Source organism: Eschrichtius robustus, chromosome 1, assembly GCF_028021215.1.
Source record: "Eschrichtius robustus isolate mEscRob2 chromosome 1, mEscRob2.pri, whole genome shotgun sequence".
NCBI lineage: Eukaryota > Metazoa > Chordata > Mammalia > Artiodactyla > Eschrichtiidae > Eschrichtius > Eschrichtius robustus.
The window spans coordinates 26,328,648-26,351,709 of NC_090824.1; the positions used below are offsets into that span (position 1 = coordinate 26,328,648).

Genomic DNA, 23,062 nt, shown 5'->3' on the forward strand with positions numbered 1-23,062 from the left:
CCTCAAAAAGCCTCAGGTGTTGAAGACACAGTAGAAGATGGAGTGAGGCATGGGATTAAAAATGGGAATTTGCTGGAAGTCTGTATTTAAGGAGTACTTAGTTGCCACTCCAGGTGGCCACCAAGGATCTCCCCACAGCCTGCGCAAGAGACGCCAACTTAATCTCTGGAGAGTATAAGCAAGTGAATCAGGACTCAGGGATGCCAGGCTTAGCTGAGGGCAGAAGGCTAGCTGAAGTTTCCGAATACTGCATACCAAAGAGTGAGACCGCCCAGCCCCACTCCCCAAGCCCACTCCCAAAATTCTAGCAGGCAGACATCTCCTCCACACCCTCACTCCCACCCTCCACTCCCCACTCCCCTAACCTGAAGATGGGAATTTATAGCAATCTTCTCTGGAAAAACAAATGGCATCAGAGAAAAGACCAGCAGATATAGGGGCAGGACAGGAATAAAGACACAGATGTAGAGAATGGACTTGAGGACAGGGGAGAGGGGGAAGGGTAAGCTGGGACGAAGTGAGAGAGTGGCATGGACATATATACACTACCAAATGTAAAATAGATAGCTCATGGGAAGCAGCCACATAGCACAGGGAGATCAGCTCGGTGCTTTGTGACCACCTAGAGGGCTGGGATAGGGAGGATGGGAGGGAGATGCAAGAGGGAGGAGATATGGGGATGTATGTATATGTATAGCTGATTCACTTTGTTATAAAGCAGAAACTAACACACCATTGTAAAGCAATTATACTCCAATAAAGATGTTAAAAAAAAAAAAAGACCAGCAGATAAAAAATAAGCCAAAGGAAATCTCCTTCTATGCTTTTTATCCCTGTTTGCATTTAAGACAGCCAAGGATTATCACTACATCTATGAAAAGCTTCAATATAAAAACTAACCAAAATAAACAGGGGGAAAATTATGTGGGAAGAAACCAGGACAAGGCAAGAAGGAGAAATAAACTTCCACAAGCAATACTCAGTATACTGTTGACTTGAGAAGATAAAAATACTGCATTCATGAAACAAGAACAGCATGCAATAAAAAGAAAGTATAAAATGGAGCTCATAGAAATTAAAAATACGAAAAAATTCCAAAGAATCACCTAAGCAGCTACTCTAAAATAGAACAAAAAATCAAAGAGATGGACAATAAGCCAGAAAAGAGGTAAGAATTAGAAGATTGGTCCTGGAAACTCAATATCCAACCCTTAGGAGTTTTTGAAAGAGAAAACAGTGGAGAGGAAGTTATCACCAAGGGAGAAAGGGAAGGCGAGAAGAAGGGGAGGGACGAAGATGTCTAAGACCAGAAGAATATGAGTTTCCAGATCAAAAGGCCTGCTGAGAGTCCAGAAGAATGAATGAAAAAAGACCTGGACAGTATTATAGCGGTAGAGAACAAATCAGTGGCTGCCAGGGTCAGGGAGGGAAGAGAGAGGGAGGTGGTGTGGCTGTAAAAGGGTAGCACCAGGAACCCTGTGTAATGGAGCTGTTCTATATCTTGACTGTGGTGGTGCTCACAGGAATTTGCAGTGATAAAACTGCATAGAACTTAACACACACACACACACACACACACACACACAGATGAGAGTGTACAACTAGTAAAATCTGAGTAAGGCTGATGGATATCAATGCCAATTTCCTGGTTGTGGTATCTTGCTATATATAGTTATGTTATATAGCCCGTATGTGTTATGTCATATAGCTACATAATATAGTTATGTATGCTACACTGTTATGTAAGATGTTACCACTGAAGGAAGCTGGGTGAAATGTATGGGATCTATGTACATGGAATCTCTCTGTAATATTTCTTATAACTGCATGGGAATCTACAATTACCTCAAAACAAAAATATAATAATAATAATAATATAGGGCCTTCCCTGGTGGCTCAGTGGTTAAGAATCTGCCTGCCAATGCAGGGGACACAGTTCGAGCCCTGGTCCTGGAAGATCCCACATGCTGCGGAGCAACTAAGCCCATGCACCGCAACTACTGAAGCCTGCGCGGTCTAGGGCCTGTGCTCTGCAACAAGAGAAGCCACCACAATGAGAAGCCCGCACACTGCAATAAAGAGTAGCCCCCGCTCGCCGCAACTAGAGAAAGCTCACGCGCAGCAATGAAGACCCAATGCAGCCAAAAATAAATAAAATAAATAAATTTTTTAAAAAAGTATCTGAAGGTACTAAAAAATAATAATAATAATATAAAGACCTACACACACAACATAGATTTTTTATCATGGAAGACAAAAAAAAGATCCTAAAAACTTTCAGCAAGAGTGTTAAAAACAAGTCAAATACAAAGGATCAAGAATAAGATTGGCCACCATATCTCAAACTATAAGGGAAAAAACCCTCTCTGTGCACACACAGATACACAAAACTAGTGCACAGACTCACCACTCTTTTTTTCTTCTTAGCACTCATCACCTGACTTTTGTTTATTTAGCTTGTTTATTATCTGCTTTGTTCACTGCTGTTTTCCAACACCTAGAACGATGTCTGGGAAAGAGTGAGGCCTCAATATACATTTTCTAAGTGAATGAATCAAACTTCTTGACAGCAGCACTAGAAGCTAGAAGACAAAGCAGCAATGGTGTCCAAATTCTGGGGAGAAATTATTTTCAACTAGCATCTAATGTATGGGTTGAAGGATTGAGTGAAGACATTTCCACACATCCAAGATGTCAACAGTTTTACCTCTCCTGTGCCCTTCTAGCATGAGCTTCTCCCCCACGCCCCACCCCAAAAGGGAAGGACCAAAAAGAGGACTAGGACAGAGGATTCTACCAGGAGAAAAGTCAAGGGGACATCCAGGAGGAACTGGCAATAGACAAAGAGATTTAACCAAAAATTGTGATATAACCATATTCAGACAATGGGAAGATGGGAAATGTATGTGTATTGGGATGGTTTGTATAATGGGAACTAACTCTTCATCTTCCATAACAGGAAGTCAAGAAATAATGTAAAATTGCTGTCAGTTAAGTATAGCTGTAAAATCATAGTAGTAATTAAGAAGACAAAGGGCTAGAAGAAAGATTTTCTTAAATGGCTAACTCTAGATCACGGAGGGAAAGGGAGAGAATGGGTAGGGTCAGGGACTCTTATTTTTCATTATAAGAGTTATACTTTGGGTCTTTTTAAACTATGTGCATATATTATTTTGATAAAAGTTAAAAATTAATTTAAAATTAATTTGCTCACTGTGTAAAGATGAAATCTAACCTCCAGGGAAATGCACATCTGGCCCTTTATGATGTGGCCACCTCTGACCAGTCCACTGTAATCTCCCTCCACCTAGGCCCCCAGTTTGTAGGCTCCAGAAAACCACATGGAGCCTCTGGGCCCTCTCATACCTCCCTCAAGCTGAAACCCCTCCTGGCAAACTCTTCCACATCCTTGGAGCCTCAGCGCGCCATGTGGCCTTTTCAGTGACACCCTCTTCCCTTCTGTCCCAGGTAGGTTTACATGCCCTGCCTGTTTGCCCCCATAGGCCTCATCCATCACCCCGCCTGCCACACACATACACACACTGAAAGCAACGAGCTTAACGTTTCATAATCAGGATTTTACATGCTGTCCTCCCTTCTGAACTGTGCGCTTACTGGGGATAGAGATTGTTAGGTCTTTCATTTCTGTATCTCAAGTACAGTGTCTGCCCCCTGAAGCACCCGTTGATCAAGGCAAATAAATTGAAAGCAAGAGTGCCCACCCAGAGAAACCTACAATTCAACAATGACCTTCCAGTTGTCAAATGTAATCCCCTCCCTTGGGCCTTCCCCATCCTGGTCCTTCCTGAAGCAGCAGACACCCATCACACCTCTTAAAACCCACTCTGTTATATTTCATCTCCCTTCTCTCCAGGGACTCTTGTAATGTCTCTGATCGCTTCTATATTTATTGCATAGAATCTAAGATGCTTTTGATGGTAAGATTGCACCATTATTTTATATACCACCAAGAAAGAGAGGAAAAACATCTGCCAATCAAAGTATGGCTGTGTTTCCTTGCCACTAGCATTTTCTTTTTTTTTTTTTTCTTATTAAAAGAGCTCTTTGAGACTTATTGATAGATACAGATTTGATCATACAGCATTCTTGTGCATACATGAAAGGGAAAACATAAGAAAAATAAATTGAAGATGTTGCTAAAACTTCTCAGAGTGTGACTCTTCTGAATCCCTTTTGATCAAAGTCATTGTTTTCGTGTTTTTCCACAGAATGGTCCTCTCTGCTAACAAAGGAGCTGACCACGCTGTGCTTCTTGAGTGTCCCTTGTTCTCGTAGGGGTTTCCTTCCAGGTCACTGGCCCCTTTCTGCACATTTTAATGTGCTTGTGAGGGCAGTGACAACCACATACATCTGTCACCTAGCAGACAGTAATCGGCCCAATTCAGAGATGTTACATGGGGGAAATGTGCATCTTAGAACTGATAAAATATGGTATTTCTCAGTCTCCTTTCAAGGCTCTGACCCCTTCCTTTCACCAGGGTCCTTCTTCCTGGCGCCTTATCCCTCTACCCCCTCCTTCAGAGCAGCTTTCCCTAGAACAAGCTCTCCCAGAGGGCCTGTTAAATCAAAGCCTCAGATTCTGCAGGCCTGAAATCTGCATTTCTAACCAGCCCCCTAGTAAGCCTGTGCTGAGGTCTGGGGACCATACTTTGAGAACCCCTGCCCTAGAGGACCTCATTAGACCCAAAACCCCACTCGGATTTTACTCTTGGGGTCTAGCCCTGCATTTCCAGCTGCCCAGGTTAAGGCCTGTGAACTGATCAAACTCAACATGCCTCAGACTTCATCCATTATCCCAACCTCTCCTCCCTGCCCACCCCCCTTCCACCAGCAAAATTATTCTTTCTAGGTTTCTCCCCCGCCAATGTCCTGACCATCCTCTAGTAGCCTAAATTAGAAATCTAAGAGCCAGTCTCACAATCCAGTCACTATTTTTTTATACTTAAATCACTTTCAAAATCCTAACCTCTCCTTTTAACCCTTCTGCCACCGTTGGGGTTTGGATGCTTCTAAGTGGACGGTTAACTAGATCTCTGAACTGGACTGTTAAAATCGCCACCTAGTCTGCCTGCCCCGAGACTCTCCCATTTCCAGCCCATCTTCCCTATCATTGCCAGAATTATCTCGCTAAAAGGAGATGTGATTAATTCCCTGCTCAAAAATCTTCAGTGGCTTCTCGTTGCCAAGTATAAATAACAAATAACAAATCCTATTTATCTAATGGTTATCATATGCCAGGCACTAAGCTAAACACTCTGCATGTATGTCTCATTTAATTTCTGCAAGAATATCCTAGGAGCAGGAACTATTTATTAGCCCCATTAGTCCCCTTTTATTGACAAGGAAATTAAGGACCAGAGAAACGAAGTAACTTGCCCAACTTGACACAACTACGAAATTGGAAAGTTGGGATTCTAAGCCAGGTGAAGCAGCTCAAGCAGAAATATTACTCTATACTTTTCCTTAACAGGGCCTGTGAAAACCTTTGACATCCGGTCCCAGCTTCTGTTCCAGCCCCTCACCTACCACTGGTCCCCTCTTCCCGAGCAGAGCACACTCAACTCCTATGGACCTCTTCCTGCTGTTCTTTCTACCAAGAATGTTCACTTTCCACTCCAGCTTAAATGTCCCTTCCTCTGGGAAGCCCTCCCTGCTCTGTCTGGCTGTGTCTCACCTGACTTCCACCCTGGCTGTGCCTCTGAAAAGAGGAACGGTGATTTGTTCTTCCTCTCATTGCCTCAGTGCCCGACAGACAGCAATGTTTTGTGGGTTTAATTGACTCTTTTTATGCTTTTGTACAGATGAGGAAACTGAGGCCAGAGGGTCCTAGGCCCTGCTCAAGGTCAGCTGGCTGGCGAGTGGCAGGGCTGGGACAGCACCCCACTCCGGGCTCCCACTTACTCCTGGCTTATCTCTGCACCCTGTCACGGTCTCTGTCCCCTGGGATCCCAGGCCTCATTCACCAGGACAAAAGGCCTGGAGGTGGTCCAAGGCAGGATAACCCATCAATCATCCCCCTGCCCCTCTCCTTGGGGAGTTTCCTTCCAAGCCTGCATCGGGGCCCCGTGTGAACAGAGGAAGCCCGGTGCCAGAGCCTCTTTCTTGCTTGTTCCTCCTCATCTTAAGGAGCTACTCAAGGGGCCTCCCGGTGACCTGCAAAGTTGGCCACTTGCCCTGGGAACATAGGAAGGGGGACAGTGTGGTTTTACCCTCCGCACAGCCCCTCATGGCCACGCAGCATGCGTTGTCAACGGCTTCCTTTCCACCTAGAAGAAAATCCAAGTGCTGCACTCACCGCAGCCTGAGATTTCGTCAGCCTCTCAGCCCCGTCTCCTTCCACTTGGCCTTTACTCACTCATAACAGCCACACTGGCCCTCCTTCTGGTCCTGAAACAGATCTGCTGTTTCCCCTGCCTGGAACGCCTGAGCTTCCCCTTACCTTGAAAGTCGCCTTCTTAGCACGGCCTTACCTAATCCTCAGACTAAATTAGACCCCCTCTCTCTAATGAGAGCCACCTTTGCTCTCATCACTGGTTTTTCTCTTTCACAGCACTCACCTGGGTCTGTCATTATGCCTCTTTATTTGTTATCGTATATACTGTCTGCCTTACCCCTGAGAATACAAGGCCACAGAGTAGGGCCCATTGTTCCGTCTTCAGCTCCCAGCACAATGGTTGGGACTCAGTAAAGTATCACCAAAGAACTGAACAAGTGCTTCATAAGCTCAGATGTAAGGCAGGAGTTTTCCCCCAACACTGTCCTTTAGAAAAGAGGCAGTGGGCTTCCCTGGTGGTGCAGTTAAGAATCTGCCTGCCAATGCAGGGGACACGGGTTCGAGCCCTGGTCTGGGAAGATCCCACATGCCGTGGAGCAACTAAACCTGTGAGCCACAACTACTGAGCCTGTGCTCTAGAGCCCGTGAGCCACAACTACTGAGCCCGTGTGCCACAACTACTGAAGCCTGTGCATCTAGAGCCCGTGCTCCGCAACAAGAGAAGCCACCGCAATGAGAAGCCCGCGCACCGCAACGAAGAGTAGCCCCACTCACCACAACTAGAGAAAGTCCGCGCGCAGCAACGAAGCCAAAAATGAATGAATGAATGAATTAATTTTTAAAAAAAGAAAGAAAGAAGAGGAAGTTGCTTAATATCTGCGTCTTTGTGGAGTCTCTTATCAGAGGTGCTGTGTCAGTCACTTCATATTGAACAACTGCCTTTCGGGGAGACTCAGTGCCCTGGGAACACCCCAATCAAGTCTCGTCACCAGACTGAATCAGTAACAAAGGCAGAAAGAAATTTAACACAAATTTAGTTATTGCTGGGAATATGAACCATCATTAACAAACACTGAGAGTCAAAAGCAGTATAGTACCTGATATGTTGTGGAAACCATGACTATAAATTGACCCAACTATATAAAATAGGTAAACAACAAAGATCTACTGTGCAGCACAGGGAACTATACTCAGTATCTTGTAATAACCTATAAAGAAAAAGAATCTGAAAAAGAATATATATATATACACACCCACACACATATATATGTATAACTGAATCACTTTGCTGTACACTTGAAACTAACACAACACTGTAAATTAATCATACTTCAATTAAAAAATACTGACACAACTAAAAAAGAACTATCCTAATGGTCTAGGAAATGTACTTAGGGCTCAAAATAAAAATCTGAGGGACAGCAGCACATACATGCTCATAAAATCTCCCATAACCAAGATGGAAGTGAAGGTGGTGTGCTCTGAAACGCTGCACCAAATGACGCGGAAAGTGGTCCTAGAGAAGGCAAAGACACTTTCATCAAAGAGTCATGTGAAACATTTGATAAACCTTGCCTTCCAAAATGTAAGAAAAAGTTTTTCAAAAAATAATACATGGTCTTACATAATATGACGGAAATTATGCAAGTTTAACAAAAGGGCATATTGTTGCGTTTTTTGTTTTGTTTTTGGCCACGCAGCTTGCAGGATCTTAGTTCCCCAAACAGGGATCAAACCCATGCCCCCTGCAGTGGCAGCACAGAGTCTTAACCACTGGACCAACAGGGAAGTCCCAGAAGGGACTTTCTTTTAAGACTGGAGATACTAACAGTATTTAAATGCTGATGGAAAGGAGGCCATAGGGAGTGAGATGATGAAAGAGAGGAGATAATGGGCAGGAAGGTCTCTGGGAAGTGGTGAGGAGGTGGATTCCAAGCCTGAGGAAAGCTGAGCCTGGGGTGGGAGCCACCTCTCCCAGCACGAGTGGGTAGCAGTGAAGATCTGTGCCATCAGTGAAGGAGACATGCTGCCAAGAGTGGGTAGGTCTGGTGGCAACAAGCTGAGGGAGTTCCCATCTGAGGGCCTCCACTTTCTCCATGGAACAGGAGGCAGGGTGGTTGCTGAGAGAGGGTCAGAGTTTGGGGGTATAGCTTGGCAAAGATCCCCCAGGTGGCTCCCCGAAAAGTCCCCTCATCACTGCAGTACTCATGACAAAGGTTTTCGTTACTGTGGGTCAGCGTCACAGTCAGGAAGCTGGCACTTAGCCCTATGATCCAGAAGCCTGACTGTGCCAGCCACAGAAAAGGGCTCCATCTCTCAGGGGCTGACTCACATTGCCCAAATTCAGGGACCACATGTATAAGCCCAGGATGCCTGCACACTCAAGTACGATAAGAAATTGATCTACCCAGCCAGCATCCTGCCTAACCAGCAAGTTGGCTCCAAGCAGAAGACCAACAGGGTACCCAGATTATAATCAGGAAGATGTTAATCAAAGCCACTGAATGTTTAATCACAATAGGCTGTCCCAGGCTGACTCCCTTTACCTAGGGCTGGGCCTTTGCCAAAGTCAGCTTTCTTTTTCTGTGCCTCCAGGGCTGATCCATCCTCTTTTTTTTCTATAGATACGCTAATAAATTCAATCAGGTTGAGGGTTAGTTCCTTTGCCATGGAGCCTTTCTGTCCCTTCAGGACTGTGCCTTTTTGTCTATCTCCGAGCTCATCTACTCTGGGTGAGTGTCATAAGCCCCAGCACTGACAACATAGAATTGGGCAAAGTGTAATGAACACTTAACATGCATTACTAGGCATTGATTATAAGCCCCATGGGGGCTGGTGGGCTGCATCTACCTTGTTCAATGCTGAAGTGAGGGGGGCAGGGGGGTGGTGGTGGTGTACAGGTTTTTACTGTAAAAAGCCAGAAAAGTGTAAATGCTTTCTGCGTTGTGGCCAGAAGGTCTCTGACAACTACTCCACCAAAGCACCAAAACAGACAATATGTAAACAAATAGGTGTGGCCCTGTTCTAATACAACTTGATTTACAAAAGCAGGAAGCCGCGGGCAAACTGTACTTTGCCCACCACTCCCATCCCCTTCCCCCCCATCCACACAGCGTTAGCCCCCAGCACAGACAAGCACACAGTGAGTGCTCAATAAATATTTGTAGGCAAGGAATGGCGGTCTGAGGGCTTTCTCCCTAAGTCTATCGTGACTTCTTTGTTTCCATAAATTTCTTCCCATGTTGATGTAACCACCGAATTGAGCAGATAGAAGGGATCTAAGGAGGGAAGGGGGGTTGTGAGCTAGCATGATTTTCAGAGCTGTCCAGGTGTTTACTTTGCGAATGGATCATTCTGTGACTAAAGGCCTTTTTAAAAATGGCCTAAATATCCTCCTTAATTGGGGAGGTGCTTAGGAGACTGCCCTGGCTGGGCTAAGGCTATGCCTGCAGCCTCGTGTGCTCTAAGCCTTAGATTCCAGCTTCTTGAGGGCAGGTACCCTGTCTCTTCCTCTCCCTGAAGCACCTTACTCAGGGCAGGGACTAAATTAATGCTCTCTTGGTTCTAAGCTGACTCTGGGGTTGTCCAATTGTAGGTCATTTGTTTCCTCTTTATATTTTCCCCATTTTTCCAAATTTCCTACAACTGTTATGCTCAGAAACAACAAAATCAAAATCTTTGTTAGAACAAAACCAAAGAATTGATAAAATAACCAGAGCAATCCGTCAGCCTTAGAGTTCACTTGTTCCTGTTTCAGATAGAAACCTTTCTGGTTGAGTAACTCTTCTTGTGACAAAGAAAAGAGACAGAGTAGTTCAGTTCTGATCGCGATAAAGGCTGCTGTTTGTCTTTGGACTTCTAGGAAGAGATCTTTATCCTTTACGTGGTAGCAAATAACTAAGACTATTTACAAATCCTTCCTCTGGGCTCTTTATTTATTTATCAAAAAAATTTGTTTTTGGCTGTGTTGGATCTTTGTTGCTGTGCGCGGGCTTTCTTCTAGCTGCGGCAACTGGGGTCTACTCTTGGTTGCGGTGCGTGGGCGTCTCATTGCGATGGCTTCTCTTGTTGCGGAGCACGGGCTCTAGGCACGCGGGCTTCAGTAGTTGTGGCATGTTGGCTCAGTAGTTGTGGCTCGCGGGCTCTAGAGTGTAGGCTCAGTAGCTGTGGCGCACGGGCTTAGTTGCTCCATGGCATGTGGGATCTTCCCAGACCAGGGCTCGAACCCGTGTGCCCTGCATTGGCAGGCGGATTCTTAACCACTGCGCCACCAGGGAAGTCCCTTCCTGGGGGCTCTTGACTTGCAGAGGATGTTGTCAGCACCCAGGCCGCTGTTGAGGGTGTATTAAGGTTCCTGAGTCTATACCAGGCTCTGCTTTCAGAAAATTTAATCCAGAACTCTCCAGCACATTTAAGAATATGGACAGAAGAAAATGTAATTGTCTCTTAAAAAGCAATTTTTCAAAAACCGCCCTCCAAGAGTCTAAAATAGTGGCAATCTTACCAAGCTTACTTCCCAGTTTGGAAAGAAAAACAGTGTTATTTCAGTAGCTTAAATTGGTTTAAACATCTCATGTTTATTTGTCAAATATCCAATGATACTGATTGGATATTGGACTGGAGGTTTTCAACCCTGGTTGAGGCAGGATATTGAGAATTAATGACATTAATTCTAGAGCTTTTGACATCTAGAGATTCCAGGGCCTCCTCCCAGACTGGGGAATGTGAAGCTGGCAGGGACCAGGATGCATCCACTCACTGTGCTGAAGGCTAGCACGGTGCCTGATACAAAAGCGCTCAATCAATATTTGCTGAGAGAAGTTGGTATCATGACTCCTTTGGGGAAAGGTATAGGGAACTGGGGCCTAGAGTTTTAGGAAAACTTACTTTTTACTGTCTTATTCCTTTGTACTGTTTGAATTTTTACCATGTTTATATTTTTTTAAAGGGTTCACTTAATGAATAAATTTATCTATAACCAAAATAGCTAAAATAGTTTAAATCCTGTTAAGTCAAAATAGTGATTGTACTGTTTCATTTAAATGTATGTTAATTACAAAGGCCTGCTCTGGAAGATAAAACAAATTTTGTCTGTTGTCTTAATAATATGTCCTAAGTGATATTGTGAAAGTGAAAATAATAATTGCAAACATCTATTTAGCGCTTACTAAGTTCCAGGCAATAGTATGAGTGCTTTATAGCTATTAATGCCCTTAAGCCTGTTTTAACAGCTCTATGTGAGGTAGGCATGACATCATCGCACCTTACCCAAGAGCAAACTGAAGCAGAGAGAGAAACTGAGGCAGGCCCCAAAGGCATTGAGCTGTAAGGTAAGGGATGGAGCTGTGTGACCCAGGAGCCCGCCTGGCGGTTGGCCAGGACACCACACCATCTCACCTAATACATAGAACTGGAAACATAGCCAATCCTAGTGCCCTCAATTAGTTTAATAAATAACTCGTCACAAGAAATTTAAACAAATATTCGTTGAATGAACAGGCCAAGAATCATCCCAGGGAAGCTCAGCCTGCCTCTTCCAAAAGTGAAATAGGGGAGTGGCGGAAGGGAGGACACCCTCGGACCGCCAGGCAGGACAAGGACAGGATTGGCACCCCTGGGTTTTCTCCAGTCTGGTCTGTAGTTTCTGCCCCCAGGGGTCGGCATCTGCTCATCTCAGTGACCTCCACAAGCAGGGCTTTTAGTCTGTCCTAGCGTCAGGCTGGCACTTAGTAGGAGCTCACAGATACTCGATGGGAGGGAACGCAAGAAGCAAGTGCTCCACCCATGACCTACTGTAGAAAGAATCTTGGCTAGGATGCCCAGCCATTCCTCTGCGCTGGACCCTGTGCCATGACCTTCATAACAGCCCTGTGAGGGTGGACCCATTGTTATCCCCAATTTGCGCAGGACTGACTTCATCAGAGTGAGTACCCACTGAGAGAGAGAGAGCCACCTCATGGCCATCGGAACGTGACTCAGCTGATATGCATATGCCCCCAAAGAGCGGCCCCACGGGGATGGGACAGGATGAGTAGTCAGGGGGAGACTTCCCCTGCTCTGCGGCCCTGACTGTTTCACGATGAAGAAAATAGTCACATTCTACTTGTGCAATTAAAAAAGATAAAAACAAAAGGAGGGACCCATTACAGTTCAAGAGACCTGGAGTTGCAGGGCAAATAGGGCTTTTTCTCCAAAAATCAGCTTTTTAGGGACACACATTTGACAGCGTTCCCCATGCTAGCGAGAGAGACACCTGTGCTAAGGCATTTGTGCAGATTTTCTCTGGGTCTTCTGGGGCGCCCTATGGGGGTGCATGCCATTTCAACAAAAGCCTGGGACTCAGAACCCTTGTCCAGAATCCCAAAATGAGAAAACCTGGGAGACAGAGAAGGGAGCCTCCAGAACCTCGGCTCCAGTGGCGCCCAGACCCAAGCTGGCAGCTCGCGAGAATCACCCGGTTCCCTGCCGGGCCCGCACCCCGCCTGGGCCCACCCTGCTGCCACGCACCTTGGATGGTCCTCTTGAAGAAAGCCTTGCAGGCCTCGCAGGAGGCCACGCCGTAGTGGTAGCCGGAGGCGATGTCCCCGCACACGAGGCACAGGCGCTTGGGGATGGCGTTGAGCATGTACTCGCACTTGATGGCCGAGTCCTCCATGATGCCGCTGGCACAGTCCTCGTAGCCCTTGCGGCATGGGGTGCCTCCCAGCCCGGCGCCCGCGAACATGGGCGGCGAGTCCAGACCGTTGGCGTGGGCGCCCAGGGCCAGGCCGAAGCCGCCGCTGGCGTCGGACGAGCCGCTGGGGCTGTGGTGGCTGAGGGCATCGATGCCCGAGGACGGGCTGGACGGCTCGGTCTTGATGAAGGAGCCGCAGCTGGAGACCAGGTGCCGGTCGTCTGCGGACATTCTGTTCAGCAGCCTGGGGACACAGAGCGCAGGAGTCAGCTCGGAGAGGGTGCGGTGGGTGTGACGCTGTCCCCAGGAATTAGCTTTGGGCTCCGGGCACCGGGTGGGCGGGGTGGCTGGGAGGGGCCCTACGTTAAGGCATTGGTGAGATAAGATGCTGGCCGAGAAGGTCAATTGGGCTGAAAAACGGCACAGCCCAGAGCAAGTTTCTGGCATTACCCACCAGAACCTTCTGAGTCCTCAAAACAAAAACTACATTTTGATCGATCAATAAACTTCAGATGAGGCCCCCCAGTCCTTTGCAAATTGCTGGTCTGAGGGTGACAAAAGTGGTAATAATTCAGCCAAAATATTTGGCCAACCTTCCGGCACAACAGTAATACATTTGAAAGTCCAGGGGTGCCAGCTTCTGGACCAGACACCCTCAGTACAATGACCTGATGACCCACTTCACCCGATCCCCCGGGACAGCAGGTAAGCCCAAGCTTGGAGCTTCCCCCAAATGCCACCATCGCTGAGATTGGGACCAGAGATGCCAAGTCACCTGGCCAGGGCAAGAGGCGGGGCTTGTGGCCAAGGCATCCGCCAAATTGGCTGCCCTCTGGGTTTTGCCTCTGGCCCAAGGCACATCTGGTGGGTGGCTCCCAGGCCCCCTCTTTCATTCCTCTTCATAGCCCCGATCAGCCTGGCCTCCCCCTCAAGAGACTGTGCCTCAATCATGCAGCATGAAGAGGCCTTCCAACCCCAGCTCCGCGCATCCCCCAAATGTTTCTTAACCTTAAACTTCAACCTCTAAGGCCCCTGCCTCACTGTAGAGTCAAGGGAGAATTAACAGTGAGGCAGGATCATGAGGAAGGGTCATAAGACATTTCCCATAACGAAAACCCCTCCTCCCAGAACCATGCTGAGAGGGTAAGAAGGCAGGCAAAGTGCGACCCTCACACAACCCAACTCCCAGGATGAGGGGAGGGGCTTCCCTCCAGCGTGAGCAAGAAGAGTGAAGGGCCAGGAAGGGCATTCAGGAAAGCCCAGCTGCAGTCCGTACTCAAGACCTCTGGGCCAGCCAGGCGCTGGAGTCGGGAGGCTGGGTCCGGGTTCATCTGTCCATGTCCTGGCCTGGCTGGGTGGAGGTAAAGAGGAGGCCAAGGCGGATGCCTAAGGAGCAGGTGAAAGTTAAGAAGGAAGGGTCCTGCACGGGTTCGATCCCTGGTCCGGGAAGATCCCACGTGCCGTGGAGCAACTAAGCCCGTGCACCACAAATACTGAGCCTGTGTGTCACAACTACTGAAGCCCGCGCGCCTAGAGCCCGTGCTCCGCAACAAGAGAAGCCACTGCAATGAGAAGCCAGCACACCACAACAAAGAGTAGCCCCCGCTCGCCACAACTAGAGAAAGCCCATGTGCAGCAACGAAGACCCAACACAACCAAAAATAAATAAATAAATAAAATTGATTCTTTAAAAAAAAAAAAAGAGAGAGAGGGAAGTGTCCTGGAGAACGAAAAGGGCTGGAGAGGGTGGCAATACAGCCCCATTCGTCGAAAGATGGCCCCAGTGGGGAGGGAGGGAGTGTCCCAGTGCTGGAGGGCCCACTGGGGAAGCAGCCACAGTCCAACAATGCTCAGAGGTAGCCCCTGTTTTCTGAGCAGGTCACTGGGGAAAGGATTATTCACCAAGGGGGGAAAGGCCTGTCTTATCACACCCACAAAGCCCACCCTCCCAACAAAACCTTGGCCACACACTTGCACCACCAAAAGCAATCTTATGATGGGGAGGGGCCTCCACTGTCCCTGGTCCCACCAGTGATTTCATAGTCAATACCCCTCCCAGGGCACTGTCCCATCCATCTACACTTGAACATGTCCGGAGGCAGGGAACACATTGCCCCGCAGACAGTTCTAATCAGAAGCTGGGAGCTGCTTCTGATAAAAAGATAAAAGATACCTATAAGGGTCCTACTGTCAAGAAGTTTATTATCTACTGGAATGTAGTGTTTGAAGATAGAGGCTCCCTGGTCTGTTCTGTTCCAAACTGAATATTCCTGAGTCTTCTGAGACACCTCTCCTACTAGCCCCAAGTGCCCCTTACACTGGCAGAGGGTACCACACTGAAAGTCTCCTCTGGTTTTTTTTTTTTACATCTCTGGCTGGTGCTCTGTCATGTCCCTAGGCTCCACGAGGCTACCTGCCACCCCTCCATCCACCAGAGGCTCCCTGGTGTGTTCTCAGGAAACGCCATTGGCCTGAGAAACACAAATGCACCTGTGGGTTAACTCCCCACACTGCCTGCAGGGAGAGCGGACCAGGTGCTCTTACATTTGTAATCCCCTCCTACTGCTGCTTTAGGCTCTGCAGTGCCCAGGAACATCCCAGGCCCACCGTGACAAACACTTCAGGGCAAGGCAGCTCCCAGACCCAAGCCCCCCATCCCACTCCCCTCCCAGGCTTGTGAGCACCCCAGAGATTTCAGGAGATACTCTTGATATAAGCAGTAATTATAGCAGCTGCTATTTAGTGAGCATGTGTTATACGCCACCCGCTTCAGATCTGTCCCTTGGACGTATGAGAAGCTTGTGCCCTGAGGGACACAGCTGGGGAGCCCTACAGCCATGCCCAGTGGACAGCAGGCCGCAGTTTCCCCAGCTGTCTTCCCCAGACTCACGGCTCAGCCAGCCCTGAAGGACACTCAGGGCAGGCAGTGGTTTCATACCCTAAGCCACAGGTCTCCCCTCCTGCCTCTCCCCTTATTGGTTCAAAGCCTTCTTTAGTGGGCTGTGCGGCCAAGACGCACCCTGTCCAGGCCGCTGACCCCAGGCCCTGGTCAGAGACCCTAGGACTGAGAAGGAAGCAAACTTGACCCTGGCCTCAGAGTTGGCACAGAAATCTAGCTACTGGTTTAGTGCCTGAGCCCCAGCTGAGAAGGGTCTGATGATTTCATTCCTGCAGGCGTCTCACTTCTGTGACCATTATTTTGGCCCTACTAGAATGTCTTTTCCAAGGTGAGTCAACAGGTACTTTGGGCACCTACCATGTGCCAAGTGCTGGCCAGACAGCAGGACGTGACCAGCGCAGCCCATGATGTCAAGAAATTCATCCTCTCCCCGGAAGGACAGACACCAAAGAAACACGTGTGTAGAGCGCCAGCAAGGCAGGGGCTGGGGGTGTGGAACATGACACGGACAGGGCCCCCTCTGCCCCCCGGCCATGCCCCTTTGGTCTGGCTTCATTCATTCACTCATTCATTCATATTTGCCTTCATTTTCCCTCCAGGAAACCTGCCCCCTCCTTCCACCCATCCTTGACCTCCTGGACATTGTTCCTTTATTCAAAAGCAAAATTTAAAGGAAGGACAGAGGGAAAGAAGTCCAAGAAGAGGGCAGAGAAGAAGTGGCCAGAGGAGCTGGACGAGAGGAGAGAGAGTCGTGGACATGCAGTGAGGAGAGCCATCGAGACGGAGGTGGCGGCACGTCACGTGCAGCCGCAAAGTCAGGGGAAGTCAGGAGTGCAGTGTCCCCTGCATCGAACAGTCAGGATGTGGCTGGTCAGGGCAGTGTCACGCATGGGGGGATGGGAGCCACAGGGCCTGGTCTGCAGGAGGCACTGAACAGCAGACAGTCCTTTCAGGGAGTTTGGCTGTGTCTGGCCGAGCCGGGCAGAGGAGGGAGTAGGGGTGGCGGCCTCCTTGTTCACCTGTAGGCAGCACCATCCACTTGAACTTAGGGGCGGTGGCTGCAGAGAAGGAATGTTTTTGTTGTTATTGTCTGTAATTTATCAGCTTCTTTGATGAGGAGGGGGTGTGTCAAGAATGTAAGGAATTTAAGAAATTTAAAAATTACTTTCCAGTTTGCCCTGGGCAATCGTGATCCCACCTACTGACCCCGTATAATTACCCATCGCTCCCCATTGCTCCCCAGAGGAGGCAATGAATTCTATGGTGACTCCATGTTACATGCTAATGGTAAAGAGCAAATCAAGATGGAAAGATTGCAATTACAGAAGATTTTTCTCAAATTCCAGTCCAATCTTCATCAGAGTCAGCCAACGTGCTGGTTGAACAGGTAGCTTCCTGGACCCAACCTCACTCCAGTCATATTTTGGACATTCAGCCCTGCAGGAGGGGCCCAGAAATCTGCATTTTAAAAAAAAAATTTTTTTTTTAAATTTATTTATTTTAGGCTGTGTTGGGTCTTCGTTGCTGCGCGCGGGCTTCTCATTGCGGTGGCTTCTCTTGTTGAGGAGCACGGGCTCTAGGCATGTGGGCTTCAGTAGTTGTGGCACACGGGCTCAGTAGTTGTGGCTCACGGGCTCTAGAGCGCAGGCTCAGTAGTTGTGGCGCACGGGCTTAGTTGTTCCGCGGCATGTGGGATCTTCCCGGACCAGGGCTCGAACCCGTGTCCCCTGCATTGGCAGGCGGATTCTTAACCACTGCGCCACCAGGGAAGCTCCTGCATTTTTGGTTTTGCTTATTGCTTTTCTTTTAGCACCCCAGCTGTGAATCTTAGGGGAGTCAAGTTTGAATCCTACAGGAATAACACATGCAGTCAGGGGACCTGGTGGGAGTTTGCAAGGTATCTGGAGGTCCTGGAAGGGAAGAGAAACGAGCCAAAGCAGTAAGAGGGGGAGGGAGGGCTGGCTGTGCAGAGGGGAAGTTTGGAGGTGGCCTCCCTCGCCCCCCACGCGGCCTCTCCTCACTCTGTGAAATGGGAGGTGAGGTCAGGAGATCTAGCAAAAGGAAGAACGTTTGCAACAGCAACTGTGGGAGGAGGAGAGAACACAGGTCAGGGGCGTAAAGCTTTACTGGCCCCTTAACTCACTCTGCAGGGGCAGCAGCACAGGGGAGCTTCGATCTGCGCTTCTCAACCCGGGCACTGCTGACATTTGGGGGCAGTAACTCTTCACTGTGGACCACCCTGTGTGCTGCAGGACGTGTAGCAGAATCCCTGCCCTTTACCCACTAGAAGCCAGTAGCACCCCCAGCCCCAGATATGACAACCCAAACCTTCTCCAGACACTGCCAGATGCTCCCCGGGGGGCAAAATCACCCCCAGTTGAGAACCACTGACTTGGACGTTGGCGGGAAAGGGGTGGGCACAGGGCCCGGGAGCTGAAGGGTGGGCACATGGTGTAGTTTGGGGCTAGAGTGATGTCACAAAGAGTGGAATTGGGAGAAAACGGAGCGCCCAAGAGAATGCGGGTTTCCAGGCGGTGGAGGCTGAGGTAGAGCAGGAGGAAGGAGCAGGACGGCTGGGAGGATGGGAGATCGGGTCAGGGAAGATCTCAGAGGTGGAGCCTGGATGCCGAGGCCCAGGAGGATGTGGCCACGGGGTAGGTGGCTAGGATGGGGAGCAGGAAGAGCACAGCCTAGGGATGAAGAGGAAGTGGCTAGCACTTGCGCTCTGGGGAGGAGAGGGTCATGTCGAGTCCATCATCTGTGGTTGGCTGGGTCCCAGTTCCCAACTGGTCGATGACTATTGACTTTACGGGAGGGGACCGCTGCCCCATCTGAGCCGCCTTTGAAAGAGCAGTAGTCAGTGGTCGAAGCCCCTCAAGGCATCATTTTCCCTCTGATCCATCTCGTAACAGGAGCACAGCCAGAGCTGCCCTGGCCTCAATGTCACCACCATCTGATTAATGTGGGACCCCTCCCCCACCTAGGCCTGCCCCTCTTAGCGTCCAGTGTGGGACCCTTACCCCAGAGCAGCCTGACCTCCAGGGATGCCTGAGCTTACTGGGGACTCTCTGCCTCTGCTGGACATCACCTTGCTGGACAGTGAAGTGGGTTGAAGGTTTTCCGAATACAACAGAATCTTGGAAGTTCTGAAGGAAACCCAAACTCTTCAGCTATTTAGCCACGGACCTCTAGAGGAAGAGAAACTCCAGGATATCAGCAAGAGACAGTCATAAATCTTTAGGTTGGAACAACTATACTCTAATAAAAAATTTTTTTTTAAATAAAAATAAATAACATTTTTAAAAAATTAAAAATTTGAGCTGGAATCCCAGGGATCCACCCCCCTCAAGGCTACCTACTGGTGGGCAGGCAGCAGAAGAGAAGCTTCTGGAGGAACAGAGGCTCCTGGAGGGAAGAGGGATGTGATGGCCTGATTGGCCTAGGGCCTGGCTTGTTGTCCTCTACTGAGTAGAGTCTACCCTACCACATGCCAGAATCCGGATCACATGCAGAGGGGCTGCCCTCACAGCCGCCTTTTGGCTCTGTGCTGGGGTTGCCCCTGTAACAGCAGAAACAAGCCACTGAGTCACTAAACGGTTAAGAGCCATCACTCTGACGTCAGATGAGCCAGTGCACAGTAGCTGCTGACTTTGCGTTAAACAGGTCACCCTCTCTGGGCCTCCGGGTCCTCATCTGTAAAATGGGCTCCACCACAGCACCTCCTTCCTAGGGTTGTTCTGGGCGAGCAGGGGCTAACGCAGCAAAACGTTTAGAACATGCTAGGGCCCAGCAAGCTCTCAGGGGACAGTGGCTGCTGTTGTGATTCTCCCAGGAAGCCCCTTCCAGAAAATCCATCAGCCGGCAGCAGCCTGTGGTTAAACCCAGCAAAGCTCTTCCCTCAGCCAAGTCCCCAGCTCTAGAACTGAGGATAATTCCACAAGGAACTTGCCATTTACCCGGAGAGAAAGTAGCAGGTTAGGTGAATTAAGAGGATAAATAAGCCTGAAATGGGAATCCACTCTACAGAAGAAAAATGGTTTCCATACACCTGAGAAACTCTTATGTACATTTCCATGATTAATTTGCTAACCAGGGGCCACTGAGCTGTTCATTAAAGCAGACCCTCAGACCCTCCAGCAAGGCTTTATTTGTTATGAATCAGCCCCTCAGTCACCTGAAAGTAACACAGCTAAACTTCCTTTAAAAATATTATTAGATAATGCCCAATGGGCCTTTAATGGAGTATAGGATGGGGAGGACCATGTGGCTAAATTGACAAGGTCCCAGTATTCCTGTTGCGACATGGATCCATGGGTACTTATTACACGGGAGGGAGGGAAGAGAGGAGGGAAGGAGGAAGGGAAGGGAGGGGGAAGGAAGGAGTGGGAATGGGAAGCCAGTGATGAAAAGTATTATGAACCAAGGATTATAATTAATCCAATTCCATGCATCTGAGTCTATTCGCTATATATTTTTTCCTTAAACTCAGATATTTCTTTAATTCAAATTGACCTTCCCTCGGAGTAGTCTGAATCACCTTTTTAATAAACAGTGTTTTTATCACTCCTTGTGAAATCCTGCAATGCGTATCTTTCATCAGTGGATCTATTTTTCCGGACAGACAGAAACACAGAGGGAGTCGGTGAATCGTAAGTGCTCAGAGATTCTCCTGCCTGGCCTGGTGACTTTCAGACGAGGAGCTGAAGGCCCTAGAAGTCGTGATTCACTCAGAGACACTAACTAGAGAGCCAGGCTGGCTGGAGGCTGGCTGGGGGCTGGCTGGGGGTGTAGAGACACAGTGGGTAGGTGACCTGCGCAGGGGAGCAGGCTGACTCAGCCCACCTGCTACCCTCCATCACCACGTCACTACCGCAGCACCGGTCCTTTGCTGGTTCGATTTTGTCTGGTCTCCTCAGGAGTACTTTCCTCATACTTTCATTCTCCCTCTCCCCTCAGGGGACCCTCTGGGACTTAAGACTACAAAATGACCTGATAGCAAACTGGCTTCAGTGAGAGCCTGCCTCCCACTGTACGCCAGAACTCAGGCAAAAATCTGTAATTAAGCATCTTGTCGTTAGAAAGATTAGTCAAAACCAGGTTGATCCCAGACAACTGATTGAAATCTCGTTCCACACAAATTACGGCACGGAAAATAATGATGGGTAATTAGTGCCTTTCAATCGGGGCTTTTTATCCATGATGTCCCAGGCTGCATCCATCATCATAAGAAGTGAGAGGCTTCGCCAAAGCAGGAGGAGACCACTGGAAGCGGAGTGGCTGCCCCGGGACAGCTGGGAGGGCCCAGTCCCCCGACAAAGCTCCGGCCCACAATGGACAGCCGCTGCTGGCTCATTCTGTGGCTGTGTGTGGATTAGAAAGAGGGGCCCCCTCTGGGGAGACCAATTTGAAATTTCAGCCCTCACCTCAGTCCTCTCAAGGGAGTGTCCTCATGCAGGAGCCAAAGGTACTTGATGGCTCTTACTTTAGCCCATATGGCCAACTCTAGCCTCTGACACCACAAAGGGGTGTGTCTGGAGGAAGGACAGCTCACAATTTCAGAAGATGCCCCCAAACACACCTCTAGTGATCTTCCTTTCAATAGCTCTTGGAGATGTGACATCTGTGAATTTATCTTAACTCTTCTTGAACCTGTTTTATTTTTACCCCATATCAAGCAGTGATACAGCATAAACATCCCACCTACTGTCACTGAACAAATTCGGCAGTTTCCAGATGGCATTTAATCCTGGAGGAGCCGAGATGCTGGGCCGTAGAGCTGAGTGGTTGGAGCTGGACTGCCTGAGTCCGAATTCCAGTTCTGTCTCTTACAAGTTATTTAACCTTTCTGAGCCTCAGTTTCCTCATCTGTACAATAGGGATGATAATAATTATCGTATTCATCTTATAGGGTGGTCTTGAGAGTTAGCGAGTTAATACAGAAAAGAGCTTAGAACTGTGCCTGGCAAAAGTGCTCAATAAACACATGTTAGCAGTTGTTACTAGCACCATTTTTGGTAATGAGGAGATGGCTTCCATTCAGTCTCTAAAAAGTTCATTCCCACAGCAAGCAAGACTGTCTTGCTCCCTCTCTCCTTCCCATCATTCATCCATCCGTGCATCCATCCATCCACCATTTAATCATGCATTTGTGTGCCTCTCTGCATGCTGGAACTTCCAGTGAGGAAGTCCCTTTTCAGACAAAGGGGTTCCTTATTCAGGCACTACTAGAACCAACTATTAGAACTAACTAGCCTCTCTTCTAGGAGCTGACAACCGACTCCAGTCTCCTTTCTCTCTTATTCCTGTGTGCACGCCAAGCTCCCACAGGAATCGCCACATTCGCATGCATCTCCACCTACTACCCAGCAGAGTCACCCAGGGCTGTGCAACTGACCCAGGCTGGGCAGTGAGTCTCTCCCATGAGACCTTGGTGTCACGGCTGCCTCTCCAGGGACAGAGGCTGTAAGACGGACAGCTCAAGTGTGAGCGAGGTCATACTTCACATCAACGTGCAGCGAGAAAGAAGAATATGGAAGCTGGCAGCAGAGAAGGGAGCCGGGCAGGGGCCCAGGAGCCTTAGTTGGCAGCTGCTCGGCAGCGCGGCAGCACCTCTGCTCAGGTGAGCGACAAGGCCTGATTCCCTGGTGTGGCAGCTCACACAAGGGGGTTCTGACAGCTAACCAACTCACACACCGCCTCATTCGTTCATCCACTCGCTCCTTCCCTCCCTCATTCATTCCATTACTATTCCTTGAGTACCCACGGTGTGCCAGATACCGTTCTAGCCCTGGGGATGGTTGGTGCCCAAGGTGGACATGTTCCTGTCCTCAAGGAGTGACAACACCATATTTCATTGACTCTAAACTGCACCCTTTTTTCACATTTTAACATCTTGGCAATCAGAATGCATCTTGAGTGGATGGCTTGCCATAGTTTAATTTAATTAGTGGTTCCAAAAATAATGGTGTCTATGATGTCATAGATTCAATGAAATATGATAATAAATAGAGCTGAGACTGCCACGAGGTCATCAAAAGCAGTTTCATGTTCTTTCTAGACCCAGGAAGACCACATTTCCCAGTCTCCCTTGCAGTTAGCTGTGCGCATCAACTGGGTCCTGACCAATGGAATGTGGGCAAAAGGATGTAAGGCACTCCTCCCTCTGGCCCATAAAAATCTCCCATGGCACTCCCAG

The 23,062-nt window shown here is 48.6% G+C and overlaps 1 protein-coding gene across 1 annotated transcript in view; it reads right to left on the bottom strand.

Annotated features, from left to right (window-relative positions):
* ESRRB (estrogen related receptor beta) overlaps positions 1-23,062 on the bottom strand; it is a 105,676-nt gene that overhangs the window by 37,921 nt on the left and 44,693 nt on the right. Inside the window, exon 2 of the mRNA XM_068560340.1 lies at positions 12,803-13,212. Within this exon, the coding sequence (XP_068416441.1) occupies positions 12,803-13,212 (410 nt within the window). The remainder of the gene's footprint in view (positions 1-12,802; positions 13,213-23,062) is intronic.